The sequence below is a fragment of the Urocampus carinirostris genome, chromosome 1 (assembly GCF_059441175.1).
Source record: "Urocampus carinirostris isolate Australia breed hairy pipefish chromosome 1, RoL_Ucar_1.0, whole genome shotgun sequence".
NCBI classification, from domain to species: Eukaryota; Metazoa; Chordata; class Actinopteri; order Syngnathiformes; family Syngnathidae; genus Urocampus; species Urocampus carinirostris.
Genome location: NC_142349.1, coordinates 397940 through 421187, shown reverse-complemented (window position 1 = coordinate 421187; position 23248 = coordinate 397940). Strand labels below are relative to the sequence as shown.

The 23248-nt window shown below is 40.0% G+C and overlaps 2 protein-coding genes across 7 annotated transcripts in view; one reads left to right on the top strand and one right to left on the bottom strand.

Annotated features, from left to right (window-relative positions):
* Positions 1-2200, bottom strand: part of rgs9a (regulator of G protein signaling 9a) — a 71602-nt gene extending 69402 nt beyond the window's left edge. Inside the window, exon 1 of one of the 2 annotated variants that reach the window (XM_088329541.1) lies at positions 1995-2200. The gene's annotated coding sequence lies outside the window, so the exon portion shown is untranslated. The remainder of the gene's footprint in view (positions 1-1994) is intronic. The other variant, XM_088329573.1, reaches the window with a different exon arrangement.
* Positions 2009-23248, top strand: part of gna13b (guanine nucleotide binding protein (G protein), alpha 13b) — a 58276-nt gene continuing 37036 nt past the window's right edge. For 3 of the 5 annotated variants that reach the window (XR_015849858.1, XM_088329665.1, XM_088329887.1), the window contains exons 1-4: positions 2009-2337; positions 10778-11007; positions 16022-16072; positions 17224-17424. Coding sequence is in view for 4 of the 5 variants with exons in the window: in XM_088329665.1 (XP_088185791.1) it covers positions 2055-2337; positions 10778-11007; positions 16022-16072; positions 17224-17424 (765 nt within the window). In the remaining variant the exon portion in view is untranslated. The remainder of the gene's footprint in view (positions 2338-10777; positions 11008-16021; positions 16073-17223; positions 17425-23248) is intronic. The other 2 variants (XM_088329828.1, XM_088329755.1) reach the window with 2 other exon arrangements.

Sequence of the window (23248 nt, the reverse complement as noted above, 5' to 3'; positions counted from 1 at the left end):
AAATGATGATTGACACATTGGTTAGGAAATGAAACGCCGGTATATAAATCCCAGCATACATCGCGAACGACTTCGCCTTCGGGGGAAAATCTAGTCGGCGGCTGCTTGCTTTAGTTGCAAGACTTTGCGACTTAATATTGATCCATATATAAGGCGCACTGTATTATAAGGCGCATGATCAGCTTTTGAAAAAAATAGAGGCTTTTAGGTGCACCTTATAGTGCGTAAAATACGGTATACAAATAAATATATAAATCTATGTATTCATTCAGTTATAATCATCACACTTAATTGGTAATACAAAGCAGTTATCACTTCAGATTTTTCAGTTCACAAATATATTGTACATCATACAAAATAATATTGCTGAAATATTAGTCTATATATGCATGCAGTTTTAATCACTTCAGATTTTTCAGTTCATATATTCTTTGTGGTTTACTGTCCCGCCACAGTTTGTAATGCCTTCTTAAGGTCCAATTGCAGCAACAGAATTTCCATAGCTAATCTGTGGTTTCGTTGTGCCGATCCAATGTGCTTTTCTGAAAGTTCGTATTGCGAAATGATTGATGCAATCCAGTTTTTTTGTCACGCTGGGTGCACGCATCACAGAAAATGTAGCCTCCATTATCATCCTCCTCATAGCGTAACCAGGAATATAATTGAGTCCGTTTTGGCAGAAATGTCCTTTTCTCGCTAGGAATATTCGTTTGCTTATCTTTCGTCAAATCTTTCGCTTCAAAACACGTGTTTTCCTTGCCTTCGCGGTCTTCTGAAGAATTTCTCCGCCGTTTTTTCGTGCCGGAATTATTGCTGTTGTTACCACTTTCTGTATTATGTTTCTACTTATTACCGACACTGAAGAAATTACCAATTTTTTGTTGATTTTTGTTTTACCAACTGTTTTTATGGAGGCATACTTCTCTTACTCGACAACCACCAAAACAATGACGTCATCTCGAAGCAACGAGATCTCGTTTGCCGAGATCGCTGCAAGACCAAAACAACAATGGCGGATCTGCCTGACGAAAAGTTTGGATTGTGGTAAATCTTTGTTAAAAAAAAAGTAATTGGGTAATAATGACAATTTGGTGTCAAAAAAGTTGCATCCGCGGGCAAACGAGAACACTGGAGAGAGACAGAGAAGAGACAGTAATATAGAGAAAGAGATAAATAAAGAGTGAGAACAAGAAAGAGATAAAGAGACAAAAGAGGGAACAGGATGGAGAGAGAAAGAGAGAAAGAGAGAGAAAGAGCAAGAGATAACAAGAAGAGATAGCATGAGAAAAAGACAAAAAACGTGAGGGAGAGAGAGAGTGAGAGAGTGAGAGAGTAGTATAGTCAAGTCAAGTATAGAGAAAGAAAGACTGAAAAAAGAGAGAAAGAAAAAAATATGAGAAAGATAAAAAAAGATAAAATCTCAGCTGTGATAGAGAAAGAGTGAAAAGAATGAAAGAAAAGAAAGTGTTACAAATATAGTGAAAAAGATAGAGCAAAAGGAAGAAGGAAGATGAGAGAAAGACACATATAACAAAAGAGAGATGGATCAAGAAAAAAATAAAGTGAAAAAGAGAGGGAAAAAAAGAGAGACGAAGAGAGAATAAAATGAGACAAAAAAGGAGAGAGAGAGAGAGAGAGAGATAAAAAGATAAAATAGCTCCAGTTGCTTTGCGAGTGGCACCTGGCTTTGTCAACATCAAGTGAACATATTTCAAACTGCTGCTGATTTCTCTCTTTTACGTCTCTGACTGTTGTCTTATGGGTCAAATTAAAAACTGTGCGGGCCTGATGTCTAATAGCTGTGGTTTAGGCCAACTATAGCAGGGGTTCTACCGTTGTCCTTATGGGACCTGCAACTGCCAAATGGTGCCTCATTTATAGAGGTGACATAAGACAAAGCATTATTTGTTTGCAAAAAAAAAGGAAATAGTGTCGGGGAATCGTGGTTGAGCCTTTTCTTGTAATTGCTAAAATTCCGATAGTTGTGAACGCACCAGCGGCTGCAGCTTCAGCTGCTCAGTCTTCCTCGTTGCATCGATGAAGTTGTTTCAAAAATGGCGGATTTCCTGCCGTCTCGCCCCGTTTTATCAGTCTGTTTCCCAAACTGCCTCCTCACTAGCAGTGAGGCAGAGCAGTTGCAGAAGTCGAAAGAGATTGATAAATGTCTCATTCGGGATAAGACGTACGTTAGGAGGCTAGTTAAAATCCTATTACTCGGTGCAGGCGAGAGCGGCAAGTCGACTTTCCTCAAGCAGATGCGCATTATACATGGACAGGACTTCGATCAAAGGACTAAAGAAGAATTCAGAGCAACTATTTATAGTAATGTCATTAAAGGTAAGAATTGGACTAATGCGCTAAAGTCTCCCGTGTTGTTACTGGTCTGTTTTCCTGTAAACGTAGATAATGAAGCTGATAGCTTTTGTAGTTGCTCCTTGAGATGACCGGGGCCATTCTGTTGCCTGCTTCACTGGACAAGCGAACAAGAAACACCCAAGATATTTATTTGTGCTTGTATCCGAGGTGGGCTAGGAATGTCCAAGAGCTGCCAATTGAAGTGTGTGTATGTTTTCATCTTGTCTTCTGTTTACTAAATGACAACGCAGAGATCCCCTGGTTTTGGTGTTTGATGTGGACCAGAATCACCCACGAAAAGTGAAATACCGTACAGTACTGCAAAGTTGTGTCACTCTATTATAACTACCCCTTAACGTTTTTGTAAAATTCACCTAAAATCCCAATTCAATACGGACCCGAACTAAATTGATTGCCGTTATTGAATCTTTTGGAGATTATGGACGGTTTTTGTCTCTTTTGAAAGGTAACACTCTGATGTTTTGTCCTTAAAATAATCTTTGTGCTAACATTGAGTAATCTTGAGTTGGAACAGACAGAAATACATTAACCCCTTAGCGTTCCTGTAAATTGGCCTAAAATCTCAATCCAAGACGTCCATTAAGTATATTAAATTGTGTTCTTGAACCGTTTGAATAATACAGACGGTTTTGGTCTCTTTCAAAAGGTAACACACTGAAGTTTTGTCCCAAACTGAAATAATTACTCCAAGTGCAATTTATTTACATTGAGTAATCCGAGGTGGGACACTCAGAAATAGAAGGTTGTTATTCTCGCCTGACTTTTTTTTCTTTGCAATTTACTGCCTAGTTGTAGCATGGGCATTTTAGTTTGAAAACAGGCGAGACAATAGCTTAGAGCCTTACCTGGTACCTTTTAGATTTGATCACAATCTGAAAAAAACAAACATTGTATTTTTCACAATTTTTCAAGGTTTAGGCGTTTCCAAATGTGGCAATGTGGGGACGGCCAGTTTAAATCACAAAAGTCTTTGCAAATGTGTATTTTACTTTGGCCAATTTTTAGACATTGTGAAAGAGTTGGAAATGTTTGACTTCGCTTTCAAGAAGTCAAATCAGTGCACACGCGTAATAATGGTGCGTAAAAATGAATCACGGATTGCTTTGCGCGCATATAATTTCAGCTCTATTTTAAATACAGCCCCGGAAAATCGCATTAAATTGTAAATTTTATTGGCTAAGCAATGAGTCAACCATCATTTGAAATTGTTACTACTGGGTGAAGATAGTCAGAGCTGCAGGAGGCGATGGCCCTTTTATCAAACAGTCTAGTTTAGGCTAATGCGGGCTGTGGACAGTGAAGAAAAGCCTTCTATTGGCGAGAGAGGTGTCAATCAAAAGGCCAGAAGCTAACAGCCTAATTGGGAATAATTTTAAGGGTCTGTTTATTTTTAAAGGGCAGTTTTTTAGTGAAACGAACAGATTACCTTTAGGAACATCTAAATAAGCAGAAATGCTTTCAAGCGTATATATTCTTTAATCTGACAGCATTATCGTGTGTTTTTGAGAATATTTTACATGGTTAGATTCTCTAGATTCCTGGATAAAACAAATCTATTTTTGTGAATATTCATTGATTTTTATGACTGCTAGCGGACGTACTTGGTGTTTTATTTCAGACTGATCGTGATGTTTCTGTGATGAGTACATTTTGAAATGGTTGTCATATCTTGAATACCAAGAGTTTAAGCTTTCCAATAATACGTGGCATCATACAGACACGTATTTGTTTATCAAAGGTCTGTTGGGCCGTCGGTAATTTTAGGGGTAAAACTTACCTCGATGATGTCATTACCGACTGAGAGTACACAACTGTAACAAAAAAACTACTATAGATCAACAATTAACAATGCATAACACTCAATTGCAGTTGAATAAATGGTTTTATTGTCCTTATACAAAATTAGAATGAAATTGGAAGACATTAGTCAAAGCACGGCCAGCTTCGGTTATGAGCGAAGACCCAACCACTTACTTCAGCACAAACGCCCCCTCCACCCCTGTGTGGTCTGGGCTTTATCACACCCTGATTCCCCTGCAGAAATCGGAACACATGGACTCTGGCCACATCGTTATGGACATTGAAGCCCCTCTGCCATTGTGGCTATTTGCACACTAGCATTGGGTGTTAGCCTGGCTGAAAGGTAGGCCGGACCTGCAGCCAGGCTATTGCTTGCCTCAGTTCATTCCCGGACGCGATAATAATCCACCAGCACTCGCTGGTGGTCAGGATTTTTTTGCGTCCTTCTGACTTTCCCGAGTGTCCGATTGAATTGATAAATTTCTTCTCAATGTAACGAGCTGCTAAAAACTAGTGGCCGCTATCCTTCCCAGTTTGTCTTGATCGGAGACGCTGACCATGCATTCTCTGGCTGTTTGACTGAAGGCATACAGCAACCTATCATAGTTGTGCACTAAGACACAAGCCCTCATAACACAGAGTGACCTCTCCAGTCCGTACCTGCTGTTTGCTGCCTTTTTGAAACAATGCACGATTCGTGGACATTAATGACAATATAATTTAATTAAAAATTTGCGATGGAGATAACCGGCAATAAACAAATTGTGAAGTAGCGAGGGGTCTCTTTAGCTGTTGGTTTCGCCAAACCTGACATTGTGGTTAGCATGGCAGAATAATTAATACGACGATGTGTGTTTACTGGAACAACCTCCATAGGTCGTCGTGGACGTTACTCCAATTAAACGTCCCTAATCACTTGTCAACATCCGGGCAACTCAAGTAGTGGCGGCCATACTGGTTGTATGTCAACCGGTATGTTTACTTCCATATTATTGTGATTAGCATTGGAAATATGGTGATCAAAGCTCTAGTTTCGCTATCGATAAACCTTACGAGCTAAGTCACGAGATTAAATGTTCACTGATATACAAACAAGACCCATACGTGCTATAAGAATCGTGTGGTTTAGCGGTAAGTGTTGAAACAAAGCTATCTCTGGAACTCGTTTTAGCTGGCGGACGGCGCACTATCTTCGGGAAGGTGTTAAGGCGTGCCCTGGGGCAGCATTGCCTTAATTCGGAGCCTATCTCCACTCACTGGATATGGGTGCACTCTTTCCGGCCAGGGTTTCATTAACAAACGAGGCTTTCTTTGGAGCTAATTTTGTCAAAGAAACGGCACAATATTTTTGCCTAAAGTTTATGGTGCATGCCCGTGATTGCCAAAGGGTGCTCTGCAAGTAAAATTATCGCTCTCGCCTCCATTTACCATGTAACTGTATGAATTTATGAATTCATGTATGAATCGTCCTTATTGTCATTATACTCAACTTTATTGTCAACATTTACTTATGAACTTCATTTTTTCTGGGAGTAGCTTCGTAAACTTAAAACTTAGTAAGTAGAGACGTATTTTGAATGTAAGTACGCTAATTTCTAGTAAAGAAATTAAAAAATAAAATCGTTTACTGTTTTGTCTCGCGTTTTTTGAAAATCTGATCCAATGACATCTGCTTTTGCCGGCTTCTGACAATCCGTTGGAAATGCATGAGGTAGACATCATAATGAGCGATAGCCCATCCTTGGGTTAAAATTACCCGCCACTGTGTTGTTAAAAACGCAGGAAAATACCCTTTAATGATATTTTATTTAACTTGAAATGTTATGACTTTTACTAGATTGGTCCAAACCAGGGCCCTCCAATCTTTGTGAAGCCAAAAGCTACTTTTTGTTATTAATTAGGGCAAAGGGCACCCAGTTTGATATGCATTTCTAAAATAACAACTTATCGTGTTATTACTATGTTGTTATTGGGTTTATTATTTGTTTACGGTTAAATAGACTCAATAAGTAAAAAATTTTACTGGAAAATTCCACCGACCCAAACGATAAAAATAAAATATGGGTAGAACGGTTATTTTGACAGGTCTGTTATTGTCAAGCGCAACCTATAATAAATGGGAATTCCGGTTGTTTTTCGAGAACCAGCTCTTTTCTGCTCAGCCCCCCAATGGCCCCTAAGATTTTTTTTGTTGCTTCAACCGATATACTACCAATAATAATGCATGAAACCAATGAATGAAAAAATTATTTAACTACCGTTATACTAACCTTTTTTTTTTTTTACTCAACAGTTAACTTTTGGCTATTTACAATTCAACTTCTAACCAATGTTGACTGAAACAACACAGAATCCCTGAAAAACATGCAAAGATATAAATTGAACCGTGTATAACTGTCACAGACCAAAACGGACACAGGACTCAATTGCATGCGTTTCTCAGGTTTTATTGAAAGAAAGTGAGATTTAGGCTTGCTTGATTGCTTGATCTGAGGAATGGCGAAGAGCGGAATCGAGCAATGAGGGGGTGACACTTCAGTGTCGAAAGAAGGCAGACGGGAATGGCACGTCATTAGACCAGGGCTGGAGATCAGAGGCAATGTTGAGTTCGTAAAAGTGATCGTAGGCAGGCAGACTAGGCGTAGTCAGGTTCAGAAATGGGTCGAAAACAGGGATCAGGCAGAAAACAGGTTTAACAGGGACGGAGTCGGACGGAAACGTTCACTAAGTGAAAACACAACAGCTCGCAACGATCTGACAAAGTTTGAACTGGAGACAGGGGCTTAAGAAGGGTGTGGCCACCAATCAGCTTGTCCGGGCTGTTAGCTGTTAAAGTTAAAACTTATATAAACTCTATGTTGCCAGAATTACTCAAATAAAAACAAGCATTAAGGTAAATACATTTCCCAAGCGGAAGAGCACTGCCCCCTCCCGTGTGTGGAGTTAACTTTATTCACACAGGGAACAGAAAAATACACCGGAAATGTGACTTCAAAATAAAAGAGTACAAGACTGATAAACGTACAAGAGATGCAATTAGACTGATTATTGAAACGTTACTGTGTGCGTGTGTGTGTGTGTGTGTGTGTGAGAAAGATAGTTTTTTTATTTAGGAATATAAAAACAAGTTATATTCACACAGTGAATTCTGAGAAATGTTACAACCAAAACGACCAACCTATCATAGCGCCAATCAAGCTGCCACAGGTGTTCCAAATAGGACAATCATGACTATAACAGAAAACAAAGCCATCGTTATTCTCTACTTTTGGCATTTAGAAACACAAAGTGCTAAGCTTTGAGGAACTAATTCAGATTCTTCTGTCAGTGATAGACAATGCACAATATTTTGGAGCTATTGGTGTAATGAAAATGTGTCCAGATAGGATTTTGGTTTTTTTTTACTCATTTTTTAAAATTTCAATCTCGAACCGTTGTGCTGTATTGTCACTGTGTTGACACTGTGTGGCTGAATCCATGCAGGAAACATCTTTGACAGACTTTACTGACACTGATTTGAACCCTGACCGCGGCAGTCTTTTACTACTGGACTACCAGTGATATAGATGACACATGAAAGGCATTGGGTGTTATCTTATCACACTATCTTTATTCAAGGTCTATCTATCTACCCTGGTCATATCCCTCGAGAGGGGTGACCGACAGCAAGACAAACACATACACAAAAACAAAGAAAAGGAAAAAGTTGCAAAAAACACAAACATTTGACCATGGCCAACGCAAATGCCCAAACAAGTTATGCACCTCGGCACCCTAGTTGGTCATACTTTCGTCCCTTAAGATGAAACTGGACACAAGAAAGCGTCCATGTCACTCGGGTCAGGGTTACACAACACGCTCTTCTGTTCAACAGCAGGGCCCTACAGCTTTCACTGGTTTACCCCTGCCGCATCATTCAGTTGTCCTACCCATCCCTTAGAACACGTCCAAACATCCCACTATCCTCTCACAACACATCTCTATTAATTCCTATCACCAACAAGAGCTCTAGCTTCCACTACAATTAGACCTCTTTCCTGCAGTACACTCATAACACCATCCATCCACGTCAATCACGGCCTTTCTCTTGGTCTCCTTCCATTGACTTCTGCTCTGTAGATCCTCTTCAACATTCGCTCTTCATCCATCCTCTCCATGTGTCTAAACCAACAGAGTACTCTCTTACCCACACGCTTGCTCAGTTCCACTACTACCTCCGTTCTGTCTCTCGCAATTTTATTTCTCAATTTATCCAATCTTGTCACTCCTAACTTACTCCTCAAACACTTCATCTCAAAAACATTTAATTTCCTTCTCAAATTTGCATTCGGGCTCCAAGTCTCTGCACCATACAACACTGACGGCACAATCACACTCTCATACAGTCCTATCTTAACACCCATACTCTTGTTACTCATCACTCTCCTCAGAGCACCCAAAAACTTGCTTCATTGATTCACTCCCTGCAATACCCCACACTCCATTCCACCAACTGCAGCCACATCACAACCCAAGTACCTAAAGCTTTCAACTTTTTCCAGCACCGGTCCATTCAACCTTATTTGCAAAGCCGTGCCCACTCCATCACCTGAACACTTCATCCCCTTACTCTTGCCAACATTCACACATAACTTACGCCTATCACACACTCTTCCAAACTCCATTACCAACCGTCTCAATTTATTCATGGTACCAGAGACTAATTTTATTGTGCATTTTACATGTTACAATGACAATGTAGAAGCAAATATAATTTATTGTGTACTGCATTCAAGTAATGAAGTTGTACGTTTGCATGTTACCAGGTTGTTACCAAATCTGTCTTTACTGAGGTCAAAAATACCCACACTGGTTCTCATCATGCAGCCTGCCCAACATTTTATATTTACTGGTCCAGCACGTCAGCATCTCATTGATCAGTTTCAAACTTGGTCGTCTCATCTATTGCTGAACCCGAGCAGGCATCTCCTTGGCTATCGTACTGAATGGAAATATGTGACAACGTGCTTAGCTTTGTGTCTGATTGCTGTCAGTGCAAGGATATGATTACAAGACTTTATAAGTAATATTGTTAGATTATGTGCTATGCAAATATTAAGTGCTAAATTTGGAGCCATGTGATTGATGCAATCCTGTTTGGATCAACATCAGTCGCAAAACATGTTACTTTGTTAGTTAGGGCCTGATCTAATCATATTTCTCTTGAACTTGGCCAAGTTGTCCGTGGTATGACTTAGTGGAAAGTATTGAAGACTGATATGGACAAATGTATGATTTCACCAATGTACTGTAGTGACAGTTTAGAGCCAAGTAAGAATCCATGTTCAAGATGTCCACGTCAGCTGTCACTGCCACTCGGTCCCATTTCTCCCTGTGAATATCATCAACCATCTATTTGATGGTCTAAAAATGAAAACAAAAGCGGATAAATACATTTAAAATACTGATGAAATAAACTGGTGTTAACGGCTACTTTATGTTAAACATTTCATGGACTTCATAAGTTCCTTGCAGTCTTTGAGAATGTTCAGGAGTTCTTGATCGATTCCTTCCTTTTAGTTAAAAAAATACTGACTAAAATCTTTCATATACAAAACTGTCAAACAATGATTTATTTGGAGCTAATTTTGACAAAGAAATGGCACATTATTTTTGCCAAAGGTTTATGGTGCACGCATGTGATCTCCGAAGGGCGCACTGGAATTAAAATTTTCGCTCTCGCCTCCATTCACCGGGTAACTGTATGAATTAATGAGTGAATCGTCTTTTTTGTCGTTATACTCTACTCAAATGCAACTTTATTGTATTCAAATTTGTGTTCATGTGATATTTTTTTATAAATGATATCAAATAGCGGAGCAATTTCAGTCGGTGGAAAGGCCTGCTAAACAAGAAGGGGAAATAGCACAGTTGATGACGTTTACACTTAACAGTAACTTTGATGTCAGTTTCCATCGCGAATTTAGTTGGACCTCTGTTAGTATGTAGATAGATAGATAGATAGATACTTTGTTCATCCCCGAAGGGAAATTCACATTTCCAGCAGCATCCCTGAGCTGAGAACAATCGAGAACAATCGAAAATAACACGGGAGCTGCTGGAGTGGCTGCCATTCGTGACGGCGCCGGAAGAAAAGATTCAATTTGAATCATGTACAAACAAACAAACAATTGAATCATGTACAAACAAACAAACAAACAAAATATTCATGTTTCAATAAGTGGAGTGTTAATAAAATAGTCTTGCATGACATTTTAAAGAGACAAATGACTCTTTATGTTCCCAGCATCAAAAATGAAACTTGATTAACTTAGTCATATCAGTGATCAGTGAAGTATTTCCGTGGTGGATTGCAATGCATTGTCTAAGATTTGATGTTCCAAACAATAGAATTATCAGTCCTGAAAATAGTGACAACCAAAAGCTTTGGTAAAAATCAACATTCATTGACTAACACCCAACTAGCATTCAGTAGCTAGTGTTTACACATAGCATCTTGCGCCTCTTTGAAACAAAACATCAAAGATCATTCTAATGTTCCATTTTGTTGCATGATGTGAAGTTATATTACATCTTTAAAGATCAATGTTGTCTCTTGCAGGTATTCGAGTCTTAGTTGATGCGCGAGAGAAGCTTCACATTCCATGGGGAAACTTGTCCAATCAGCGTCACGGTGATATGTTAATGTCCTTTGACACCCGGTCTTTGATTGCCCAAGGTCATGGAAGGTTGCAGCCGAAGGTTTTTCAGGATTTCCTGCCACCCATCCGAGCCCTGTGGGCTGACCAGGGAATACAGAATGCCTACGACCGTCGAAGAGAATTTCAATTGGTAAGGAGTGTAAGTTTCGGTCTAGTTATAGCTTACTTAACACTTGTTTCGAACTAGCATTTAGTACTCAGCCTTTTTTCGAATGTGTAATGAATGGGTTGCCATATCACTTTAAAGTCTCAAAGTTAAAATTACCCAATACTTTTCGTATCATTAGCCATGCGCCTGAAAATTACAGACAGTGTGGGAAGAGTACTGCTATACCAAAAGAGGTTTTGCGCTTAGTCTCAAACATTGTTGCAATTTCTGAGTTGTTAGTAATACAATTTCTGTGGAGTTAACCCATTCTCTGGTCCACCTGTGGGGGTGTTCTGGGCTGGATGTGGCCTGCAGGCCACAAATGTATTTGCTCTGACAAGACTCCTAGGCCTACTTCCCAAAAATAATGATAAAAAAAGGTTGCAAACGAATAAAACTGCTCATATTTCACAGATAGAGAAATTCTAAGTAACGTTATCCTACCCATGTCCACAGTATTGTGTGTGTGAATATTTGTTATTTGAAGATGTAACTTTCTGCAAGTAGATATTAGTTTACGTTGGGCCTCATCAGGGACGACAACGACCTGGCCTACAGAGAGGAGGTGGAGCAGTTGGTGGGCTGGTGCAGGGACAACAGCCTGGTCCTGAATGTTGACAAAACTAAAGAGATCATTGTCGACTTTAGGAAAAACCAGCCCAACCATGCCCCACTTTGCATCAACAACAAGGCCGTGGAGGTTGTCAGCAGTATCAAGTTCCTAGGGGTGCACATTACAAACAAACTCACCTGGTCCGTGAACACTGCATCACTGGTTAAGAGGGCACAGCAGCCTGTACTTCCTGCGGAGGATGAGGAGAGCCCACCTCAACCGACCTTCCCTCATCGCATTCTACAGGGGCACCATAGAGAGTATCCTGACCAGCTGTATCTCTGTGTGGTGTGGAGGCTTCAGCGCTTCCGACTGGGGTAGTGTGAGGAGGGTGACGAGGACAGCAGAGAAAATCATCGGAACTTCTCTCCCCTCCATTCAGGACATTGGCCAGAAGCGCTGCCTATCCCATGCTAAGAACATTATCGGGGACCCCTCTCACCCCCATCATGGACTGTTCACTCTGCTAGCCTCTGGGAAGAGGTACTGCAGTGTGCGGTGCAGGACCACCAGGTTCCGCAGTAGTCTAGTCCCCCTGGCCATTAGACTGTTAAATGGTCAATCTAACATATAGTTAACCTAAATCTAAACGGCTGCTAATCTGACTTTTTGCACTACTGGCAGTTCTTTATAGCTTGCCACTCCTTGCACATTTGCTCTCTGCACTATTGTACTTACAGCGTTATTGTTACAGTGTTAATGTTACTGTTTACCTGACTTGTTAACCTGACTGCCCATTTTGCACATCTGGTTAGCTACTCCTCTTGCACTATCGGCACTATGGTAAAATACTATACGTAGCCATAATACAATACAACTTTTACTTATATCTGTACATTCAAGGAAACTGTGCGGTTCAGATGTATCGACATTTCGTTCTGTATACACGTGTACTAGAATGACAATAAAGTAGATCTGAATCTGAATTTGAAGGTGTTCCTCTATTGACATTACCGCTAAACAAGCAATGTTTTATATTTAAACATAAAATTGAAGAAATTCTTTTATGTGTTTATTCTACAGTCTACTCCGACTGAAGTCAATACAGCTTAAAAGGATGCTTCGGGATAGCAGAAAAAAGTTGATTCATTTTGAGCTTGTAACAAGTGTGATCTTTCCACAATGTGACGAACGTATTGTGTTTCATCTGTATTTAAACATATGCAACACATAAAGAGAAGTCAAAATCCAGATAAAATTGATTGTCCAGCCCAACACTAACTTGGAGGAAACAAATCAAGGCCTTTTTCAACCTACAGGTTTTTAATTAAATAAATAAGAGAAAACCAGACATACTCTTATCAGTCTGCTGTGATCCTTTTACTCGACTTTTTGTGAAAGAAAATAGAATGTTTTGTTCATTCTGGCCTGATAAACTTACAGGCAGTCACATATTTGTAGCTCTGTTTTTTATTTCCCATTGTGAATATTATTTGTGCACAGAACATAGATCAGTTGATTTTGACTGGATCATAGTCAGTATTGTGGTCTCAGCACAGGCTAAGATTGAAAATACAGTGCATTCGGAAAGTATTCACAGCGCTTCACTTTTTCCACATTTTGTTATGTTTCAGCCTCATTCCAAATTGTATTAATTTAATCTCTTATCACTAAATTCTACACAAAATACTCCATTATGACAATGTGAATTTTTTTTTTTTACTTTTTTTGTATTTATTAAAAATAGAAAACTATAAGTATTCACAGCCTTAATACTTTGTTGATCCACCTTTGGCAGCAAATACAGCCTCAAGTCTTTTTGAATATGATCCAACAAGTTTAGCACACCTATCTTTAGGCAGTTTTGCCCATTCTTCTTTGCAATAATTCTCAAGCTCAATCAGTTTGGATGGGAGACGTTTGTGCACAGCCATTTTCAGATCTCTTCAGAAATGTTCGATCGGATTCAAGTCTGGACTCTGGCTGGGCCACTCCAGGACATTCACGAAGTGGTTCTGAAGCCAATCTTTTGAGATCTTGGCTGTGTGCTTTGGGTCGTTGTCCTGCTGAAAAATGAACCTTCGCCCCAGCCTGAGGTCAAGAGCGCTCTGGAGGAGGTTTTCATCCAGGATATCTATATATTGCTGCATTCATTTTTCCTTCTATCCTATCTAGGCTGCCAGTTCCTGCTGCTGGAAAACATCCCCACAGCACAATGCTGCCACCACCATGCTTCACTGTAGGGATGGTATTGGCCTGGTGATGAGCATTGCCTGGTTTCCTCCAAACATGGCGCCTGGCATTCACATCAAAGAGTTCAATCTTTGTCTCATCAGACCAGAGAATGTTTCTCATGGTCTGAGAGTCATTCAGGTGCTTTTTGGCAAATTCCAGACGGGCTTCCATGTTCCTTTTACTAAGGAGTGGCTTTCGTCTGGCCACTCTACCATACAGGCCTGATTGGTGGATTGCTGCAGAGATGGTTGTCCTTCTGGAAGGCTCTCCTCTCCACAGAGGAACGCTGGAGCTCTGACAGAGTGACCATCGGGTTCTTGGTCACCTCCCTGACTAAGGCCCTTCTTCCCCGATCGCTCAGTTTAGAAGGCCGGCCAGCTCTAGGAAGAGTCCTGGTGGTTCCAAATGTCTTCCATTTACGAATAATGGAGGCCACTGTGCTCATTGGGACCTTCAAAGCAGCAGAAATTTTTCTGTATCCTTCCCCAGATTTGTGCCTCAAGACAATCCTGTCTCGCAGGTCTACAGACCGTTCTTTTGACTTCATGCTTGGTGTTTGTGCTCTGACATGCACACTCAACTGTGGGAGCTTATATAGAGAGGTGTGTGCCTTTCCAAATCATGTCCAATCAAATGAATTTACTGCAGGTGGACTCCAATCAAGCTGTAGAAAGATCTCAAGGATGATCAGTGGAAAAAAGATGCACCAGAGGTCAATTTTGAGCTTCATGGCAAAGGCTGTGAATACTTATGTAAATGTGATTTTAGTTTTCTATTTTTAATAAATTCAAAAAAAGTTAAAAAATAACCTTTTTCACATTGTCATAATGGAGTATTTTGAGTAGAATTTTGAGATAAGAGATTAAATTAATGGGCAGCACGGCGGCGCAGTGGTTAGCGCGTGTGCGGCACAGTTCTAAGGTCTTGGGAACCTCCTGTGTGGGTTCAAATCCAGCTATACCGGACTTCCTGTGCGGAGTTTTTATGTTCTCCCCGTGCTTGTGTGGGTTTCCTCCGGGCACTCCGGTTTCCTCCCACATTCCAAAGACATGCATTTCAGGTGGATTGGCTGGTCCAAATTGTCCCTAGGTGTGAATGAGAGAGTGAGTTGTCTGTCCCTGTGTGCCCTGCGATTGGCTGGCAACCAGTTCAGGGTGTCCCCTGCCCATTGCCCGATTATTGGTGGGATGGGCTCCAGCTCCCCCGCGACCCTACTGAGGATAAGCGGTGCAGCTAATGAGATGAGATTCAATTTATACAATTTGGATTGAGGCTGTAACATAACAAAATGTGAAAAAAGTGAAGCGCTGTGAATACTTTCCGGATGCACTGTATATAAATGGATAATTGTTAACATTTACTTATTCACAATGTTGGGCCCTTTACTTTAAAAAGTAATTAGTTATAGTTACTCACAACTCCTTCTAAAAAGTAACTGAGTTAGTCACTGAATTACTCTATAGTGAAAGTAACTAGTTACCAGTGAAAGTTACCATTTTCGTCACTTTAAAAAGAAGTTGTGGTCATAGACGAACTAGACATTTTCTGAGCAAATACAAAACATTGCAGTCTTTGACTGGAGTTTACTTAAAAAGATTGACATTCTGACTATTTTTAGAGAAACGTTTTTATTTCTGTCTTGGCTCGTTAAAAAGAGCTGTTTTGTTGCTTAAATCTCTACATTACCAATTAGCGGGGAAAAAAAGAAACAGAAGAAATAATACAATGACAAAGGAAAAAAGGGAGGTAAAATGAGATAAAAAGAAAAAAATATTTTTATACAGACAAATTAACACTAAAAGAAAAATGGCGTCTTGGAAGGAACCAGTTGTTGATTGATAGGGAGCCTTCCTTCACTTCCAAGAGTCGTCTCATAAAAATGTTTCATTCGCGAACCACACGATTCAGGGTGCTCATATTGCCTTTTCTTTCGGTGCATTAGTAAATATTGTATTCATAGTCGCAATTTTACTCTAGTCACTATTTCCCAAAAAATGTGGCGAAACAACTCTTGAGGAGGGCAAAAAAACGCACCGCAGAAAACTGTCAGGTTTGCAGGGGCACGCCGTTGTTGACATTCTGCAGCCCAGCTTTTGACCATCAGTAATGGTAACAGCGCTGTAATGGAGAAAAAAAATAATATGAGCTACGTTACATACCCGCGCATAACTAACACTACTTATTCACACCTTTTCCTTCTTGTCTCAGGGGGAGTCAGTCAGGTATTTCCTGGACAATTTGGAAAAACTCGGACTGACGGTAAGTTTCAGAACAAAACAAACTTTTTACCCAAAATCTCTAGCAAAGCATCTTGAGCATTTTGAGTGGGTTAGCGATGGGAATGGGCTGAGCTATACACAGGGCGCCTGCCCTCCTCCTCCTTGCCCAGCGCTGTCTGCACCTATGGTAAATATAATGGTACCCTCGTTTGTAGTATTTAGTCACATATTTACAAAATAACTTTGCTTGCAACTGGTTATGAAACCATTATTTTGAACAAAAATGACTCAACACTCTTAAGTAACTGCGGAAGGGACATTCATTTTAAGCGGTATATTTATAGTCATATGGGACATGGGCCCTGGCAATTTCATTATTTCATAGATTTTATCAAACAATCTCACATCACACAGTGAAATCAAATGCGCTAAAGCTTTTTTCTGGAGAGCAGGTTTGGTAGTTTTGTTGTATTTTGTCTTAAAATATATGGTGTGGCTCTCTCTCTCTCTCTCAAGAAAAATTCAAATATTTTTGCTTTCATGGCTCTTGGGTCAAAAAGGTTCCCGATCCCTGCGTTATGGCATCGACCAAGTTAACAAATTCATAAATAATTACATTTTGCATCTTCTGCGCGTGCTTGCATCGATTTTCTCAGGGCACTCCCACTTTCCAAAAACATACATGCATTTTGATAGGTGAGTTAAAATTGTCCCTATGTTTGAAATAGAGTGTGAATGCATTGTCTAGCTCTGTACCCTGCGTCTATCTGAGAAGCAGTCCAGGGTGCCATTGCCATGTCAGCTGGGATTGTTTCCAGCAATCTGTTTGAGATTCTTAAGGAAAAGTGGCTGGAAATATTAATGAATGAATGATGCAAGGGAGTGTTAAAATCAAGATTTTAGGTGTAATTAGTGGATATAAAGGTCACATGCATACTGGTACTAAAAATCTTAATTGTGATCTTGCGTGTTTGGAATGTAACATAAACACACTTCTAGAGTTTGTCGTCTGTTACTCTCTGTGGTATTTCAGGAATTCAGGAGTTTTAAATGGGGACATCAACAAGGTAGATTAAGAATCGTAAGCCCCACATTTATCCAGACTGCACTACAGTGATTTGTGCTACTCTTACCATCAATGATTTAAACCATAGATCTCCAAATGTGCATTTTATTTTTGTTATCTTTCAGGACTACCTTCCCAACCAGCAGGACATCCTCTTGGCCCGAAAGCCCACCAAGGGCATCCACGAGTACAACTTTGAGATAAAAAATGTGCCTTTCAAAATGGTTGATGTAGGCGGTCAGCGTTCTGAGAGGCGGCGCTGGTTTGAATGCTTCGACTCAGTCACATCCATCCTTTTCCTTGTCTCTTCGTCTGAATATGATCAAGTAAGTGCCTTCGTAGAATCAAATTACAAATTACAACTTTAATGAAACTCCTAAGTGGAAGAGTACTCACTATATTTTCTGGACTATAGCAGCAGTAGTAGTTTTTTTTTTAATAGTTTGGCCAGAGTGCGACTTATACTCCGGAAGCGACTAATCTGTGAAATTTTTGACACATCATTTCCCATGGGTATATCATTGCACATTTTAACACTAACCCGCAAGAGGGCGCTCTAGGCCTGTGTTGATAATATCAACCTTGCCCTGTTGTTCCGACAAATGCCCCCCCTACATACATCACTCGCCCAAACTTCAGTAAAATAATTTAGTATCTTTTGGGGGGTAAATGTAATAGCACAGTAAAACACAGAGAATTTGCATCTTGTATTGAAACTTTTGAAGTTGAAAATATTTATGTTGATCAAATGACACCACCTTTTCTTACTAATCGGGATAAAAACGTTCAGATAATGCGTTATTCAATTATTTTCTAACTTGCTCAAAAGGGATTTTTTATTTATAAAAACATCCATCCATTATCTGCACCACTTATCCTCAGTAGGGTCGCAGGGGTGTTAGAGCCCATTTCAGCTGTCCTCGGGCCATAGGCAGGGGACACCTTGAACTGATTGACAGCCAGTCACAGGGCACACAGAGACAGACAACTCACTCATTCACACCTAAAGACAATTCGGACCGGCCAATAAACCTGAAATGCATGTTTTTGGATTGTGGGAGGACACCGGAGTTCCGGGAGGAAATCCATGCACATGGGGGGAACATGCAAACTTCAAACAGGAAGGTTTGATCCCACGACCTCAGAACTGCAGATATGCTAAGCACTCATCCGCCATGCTGCCCTTTTATTAAAACTATGGAACAAAAAATGGCACCGAAAAGGAAATCATATTCTACATATCGCAAGCAGAAGGCGGGAGTGACGATGAGTCTGACGTAAGTGGCGTAAACACAGAAGCAGCGAAAATGTTTACCTTGACAGTTTGACAGGATGAAATTTTTCATTTGATTTAGTGATTTTGATTTAAACTGATAGTTTGATAAGTATGTTCTTTATGCAAGACTTATCTGTAAAACTCGATATGTCAATCCGTTACTGACATTACCAGGCATGTCAATCATGTAACATTATTATACAGACGCTGCCCTACTTATGAACGAGATCCGGACGATCGTTTGTAAGTTGCTTCAGTGCTATATTGTGTATGTTTAAGGTGTACGTAAGTATGTTTAAGGGTTGTATAATTAACCTGTATAGTTTTGTACTAAAAATACATTTCATAAAATATTATGCTCTATAAAGATAAAGAAAGTTAAGTTTAACTTACTTTTGGAAGATGGGCTTCAAGAGTTAGGCTACTTCCTCGTCTGGCATAAAGTCAAGTGGCCCAAAAAAGCGAGCCAACCATCTTCTCAACAGCTTCCATATTCCACTTTCATTTCAAAAGAAACGGCTCGCCTCTTATTTGCACTCGACACCAACCATATTTAATGGATGGCTGCACAAGATATTAAACAATAAAAATGTCAAAGTTCTTAGCGCACTGGAGATACAGTATAGAATGTTTACACCTGAACTAGGAAGAGGAAGCAGTTTTCTTCTTAGGGGTGGATGCTGGGTGACCTCTCACAGCGCTCCACGCCAGTGGTGGCGGAAAGAAGCAATACAGTACTGTCCTGTACTCAGAAAAAGGTGCACACAATACAAAATTTAACTTACAGCAAGGTCCGTATATTTTTCGACATCCTGAAAATAATGTTCGTATCTAACGTTTTTCATAAGTGGAATGGTCTTGAGTATGGAAGCGTGTGTGTACAGACTTATTCAGTTGGTTGCTCGCTTTTGTTTTAAATATCCTTTCAAGCGGGTGATGGGTTGTCCCTTCACCAGTAGGGTCATAGGGGCACCATTTCCTGTCGTGTGTCTTGGGCAGTTACAGCCTGGTGGCACCCATCCCTCCAGGCCAACAAATGTTTCCACCCGGTCTTGAACTGGGGACCCATCGCGTCTTAGGCGCATGTGAGGCAAGTATGTTTTATAAAATAAATTTCCCTCAAAAATGTGACTTATACTCTGGTACATCATATAAATATTTTTTTCTTCTTAATTATGCATTTTTAGGCAAGGGCGACTTCTAGTCCAGAAAATATGGTATTGTTTTGCTGTATGCTAATTAAGGCCTATAATTGAAGTCTATAATTTGAAACTCGATTTGAAAATAATGTATTCTATAGTAGAGGTAGGATCGGGACTAAAAATTCTAGCCCGACCCTGGCCTCGGGTATAAAAGCCCGACCCAGTCCGAGCTCGACTAATTAACTTTATTTAAGGGACCAAGTCCGAAGCAAACCCGAATTTTATATTTTATTGGTGAAGACCTGGGAGAAGGAAGGAAGGAAGGGTGATTTAGGTTTGTTTGTTTATTTATTTATTTTGTGTCAATAGGTAAACGCGGAAACTATATCGATATCTTGTATAAATGTTGTTAGCCTGACAAGAATGACCCAGGATGCAAAGAAACAAGCATCCAGAGGAAAACAAAGCGCTGAAGAAATGAGCACCAAGCTGCTGCAACTGTGTGTGCGGCCCTTTTGTATCTCAAGAATGCATAAAACATTTGAATATCTCGGAGATCCTGAGTTTCTAACAATTTTAAAGAGCTACCATACGCCAATAAACTTGTTTTGGCTTGAATTGCTTTTATACATACCAGTACTCAAGTTACACTTAAGGTAAGCATAATTCTTGATTAGAGGTTATTTCACACCGAAATGATACAGACCGACATGGCCTGCGGGTATAAAACCCCAACCAGCCCGACCCCGACCAATTTCCGTAGTTTACGCACTATAGGGCGCAGCGGGTTATAGGGCGCACCCCCAAAAAATAGTTTTTGGTCCTATATCTTCCATACATAAGGCGCACCGGATTATAAGGCACTACAATGGGAACTTCGACAAAACACTCAGATAGTTCAGTCAAACTTATTACCCCCTTAACATTCCGAAAGCTTGCAAAGAAGCAAATACGTGTCGTAGACACGTGCAGATGCGGTGTCCGTACGATGTCACTCAAATGAATCGTTCCATCATTCGGAAGGTCTTGGGATTCAAGAAATTCCAACCATTCATTAGTTTCTATTTTCTTTTTCGCTCGCAACTTTACTGTGCATATGACAATAAACACTTGGAATTGAGTTTAATTAAAAAAAGACCCATCACAGAAACATCTAGATCACTCTGAAACAAGATACTGGGAAAATATATAGCCGGAGTAGCTCACCGAAGTCGTTGCGTTCAATAATAATGTGCAACCATGGTCCTCTTATATCCGTGAGTGTAGTAAATCTAGGAGAATAAAATATTTACAAATACAGATTGGTAAAACATGTTTTCTCTATGCCGTAGACAACCAAACATGCTATTCACATTCATCTTTTTCGGCCAATTGCAGGCTTTGTTTTGCCCCTTTAGTCTATGCGAGCCTGTAAATGATAAAAAGGATCCGCCCCCTTTACCTCCGAATGACTTTAGCCAATAGTGATCGATTCAAATGATGATTGACACATTGGCTGGGAAATGAAACGCCGGCATATGTATCCCAGCATACACCGCGGACCACATCGCTTACGAGGAAAAATCTAGTCGGTGGCTGCTTGCCTTTGTTGCGAGACCTTGCGACTTAATATTGATCCATATATAAGGCGCACGGTCAGTTTTTGAAAAAAATAAAGGCTTTTAGGTGCGCCTTATAGTGCGGAAAATACGGTGACTTGATTTGAAGGACCGAGCCAAAAGCAAACCCAAAGGTTCATGTTTTATTAGTTAGGAGAAAGTAAGGGTGATTTTGACGGACTCTGGCCTAAATTCTTACCTCTATACTTGATAAAAGAGAGCGTTCTCCATTCATGCCCCAGTCCTGTGGAATGCTCTTCCCCCTGGGATTCGATCTGCAACCTCAGTGGAACTGTTTAAATCTAGTCTTAAAACACTTCTATTCTGTAGCATATGAATAACCTATATTTTATGTTGAAAATATCTGTTTATTATCTGTTATTGCATCATCCATTGCAGCCTGGTCGTCCTGGAAGGGGGATCGGCTCATGTGGGCTCCCTTGCAAAGGTTTCTTCATTTTCCTCATGTTGAGGTTTTTGAGTTTTTCCTTGCCCTCATGTAGGTTTTAGATCAGGGGATGGTGTAATAATAGCCTGTGGTTTGCAAAAATCTGTGCAGCCCTTTGAGACTCTTTTTGATTAAGTGCTATACAAATAAACATGACTTGACTTGACCTTGCTCTGTTATACTTGCATTAAGACATTTACCTCCAAAAGTTACAGCACCTTTAGCATAAAATACTGACCATGACTAATACTTAACAAATAACACTTATAAACAATGGTAATAGCAATGTTAAGTCTTTACTGTTGGGGAAAAACCTGATGCAAGCCATGCATCGAACTTGTTAGTCATTGCTTTTCCCCAAAAGAAGTGTGTTGGGCCACTTCATGGAAGAACTGATGAACAAGTAAAGACCTGCTTATTTACATACAGTAGCCAAAAAATGTTTACATTAAATCATAGCTGTTTTCTGTTACATAGATAAATCAATTATGCTGAATGGCTAGATAAAAGGCTCCAGTACCCCACCCCTTGTGAGCAAAAGCAGTTGTAAACATGAATAAGTGAACAAACGATAAAGCCTGTGTTATCTGTTCTCTTGAGTTGTGGTCCTCGTACCCCTAAATTGGCGGTTGTGTCCTGTCAGTGCAAACATAACGTGTTTCTCCTTGATCTGTTCACTTCTGCATTATCGTTTCTGTAAATAATTTCGTATTAAGGGTCAGAAATCTTTCCAACATCATACCAATAGATCCTCACATAGTCTTGCAGCATCAAAATACACTGTGCTCTACTCATCTCTTCTATATGATGACCAGCATATAAAGAATTTTGTGTTATTGTTTTAGTAAAGCTACCAGAAGTTACTCTTGCAGTGTCTAATTTTCTTGTCAGTTTTTTGGGAAATAATCACAAATCCGCAGGTTGTAAATAAATGTTCTGCATTTATACAGCACTTTTAAAGTCAATAAAGACCTCCCAAAGCGCTATACAATGTGCTTCACACTTTTCCCTTTTACACACTAATTAACTGATAGCGTCAGCCATGCAAGGCAACTACCTGCTATCGGGCGCATTAGGGATTCAGTGTCTTGCCCAAGGACACTTCGACATATAACTCTTGATCCCAAGACGAGCGCTTTGCCTCCTGAGTCAATGCCGTCCCTTGCACCTTGTATAGAAATCACTTTTGAATATTTATGTTCATTAAATGACACCACCTTGTGTGGCCCCCTTCTCAAGGTTTATTAATTTACTCATGCTGAGGTTTTTGAGCTGTCCCTTTCCTTCATGTATTTTTTTTTTTTTTATCAAGATGGTGATATAAGTCCGTACCCGATAGTCTGTAGTTTGTACAGCCCTTTGAGACTTCTTGTGATTAAAGGCTATACAAATAAACATGACTTGACTTAAGCATAAATATTCTTTGCAAAGGATTAATATGCCTGTCATTATTATAGGTCTATTTGTTACTGCACCTTTTGTGTTCAGATATCTGATGCTTCAAAAGTATCAAGACCACATACAACATTTAGCACCCAACTACATTTCGTTGATACCAGTAATGGTATTAATGGCTCACTTGACTATTTAGTGTGAATGGTTGCCTGTCTCCTGTCAGATGGGATGGGTTCCACCTACTCATGGACATGAACAGAGTATCCAAATTGTAAATAGATGGTTGAATGA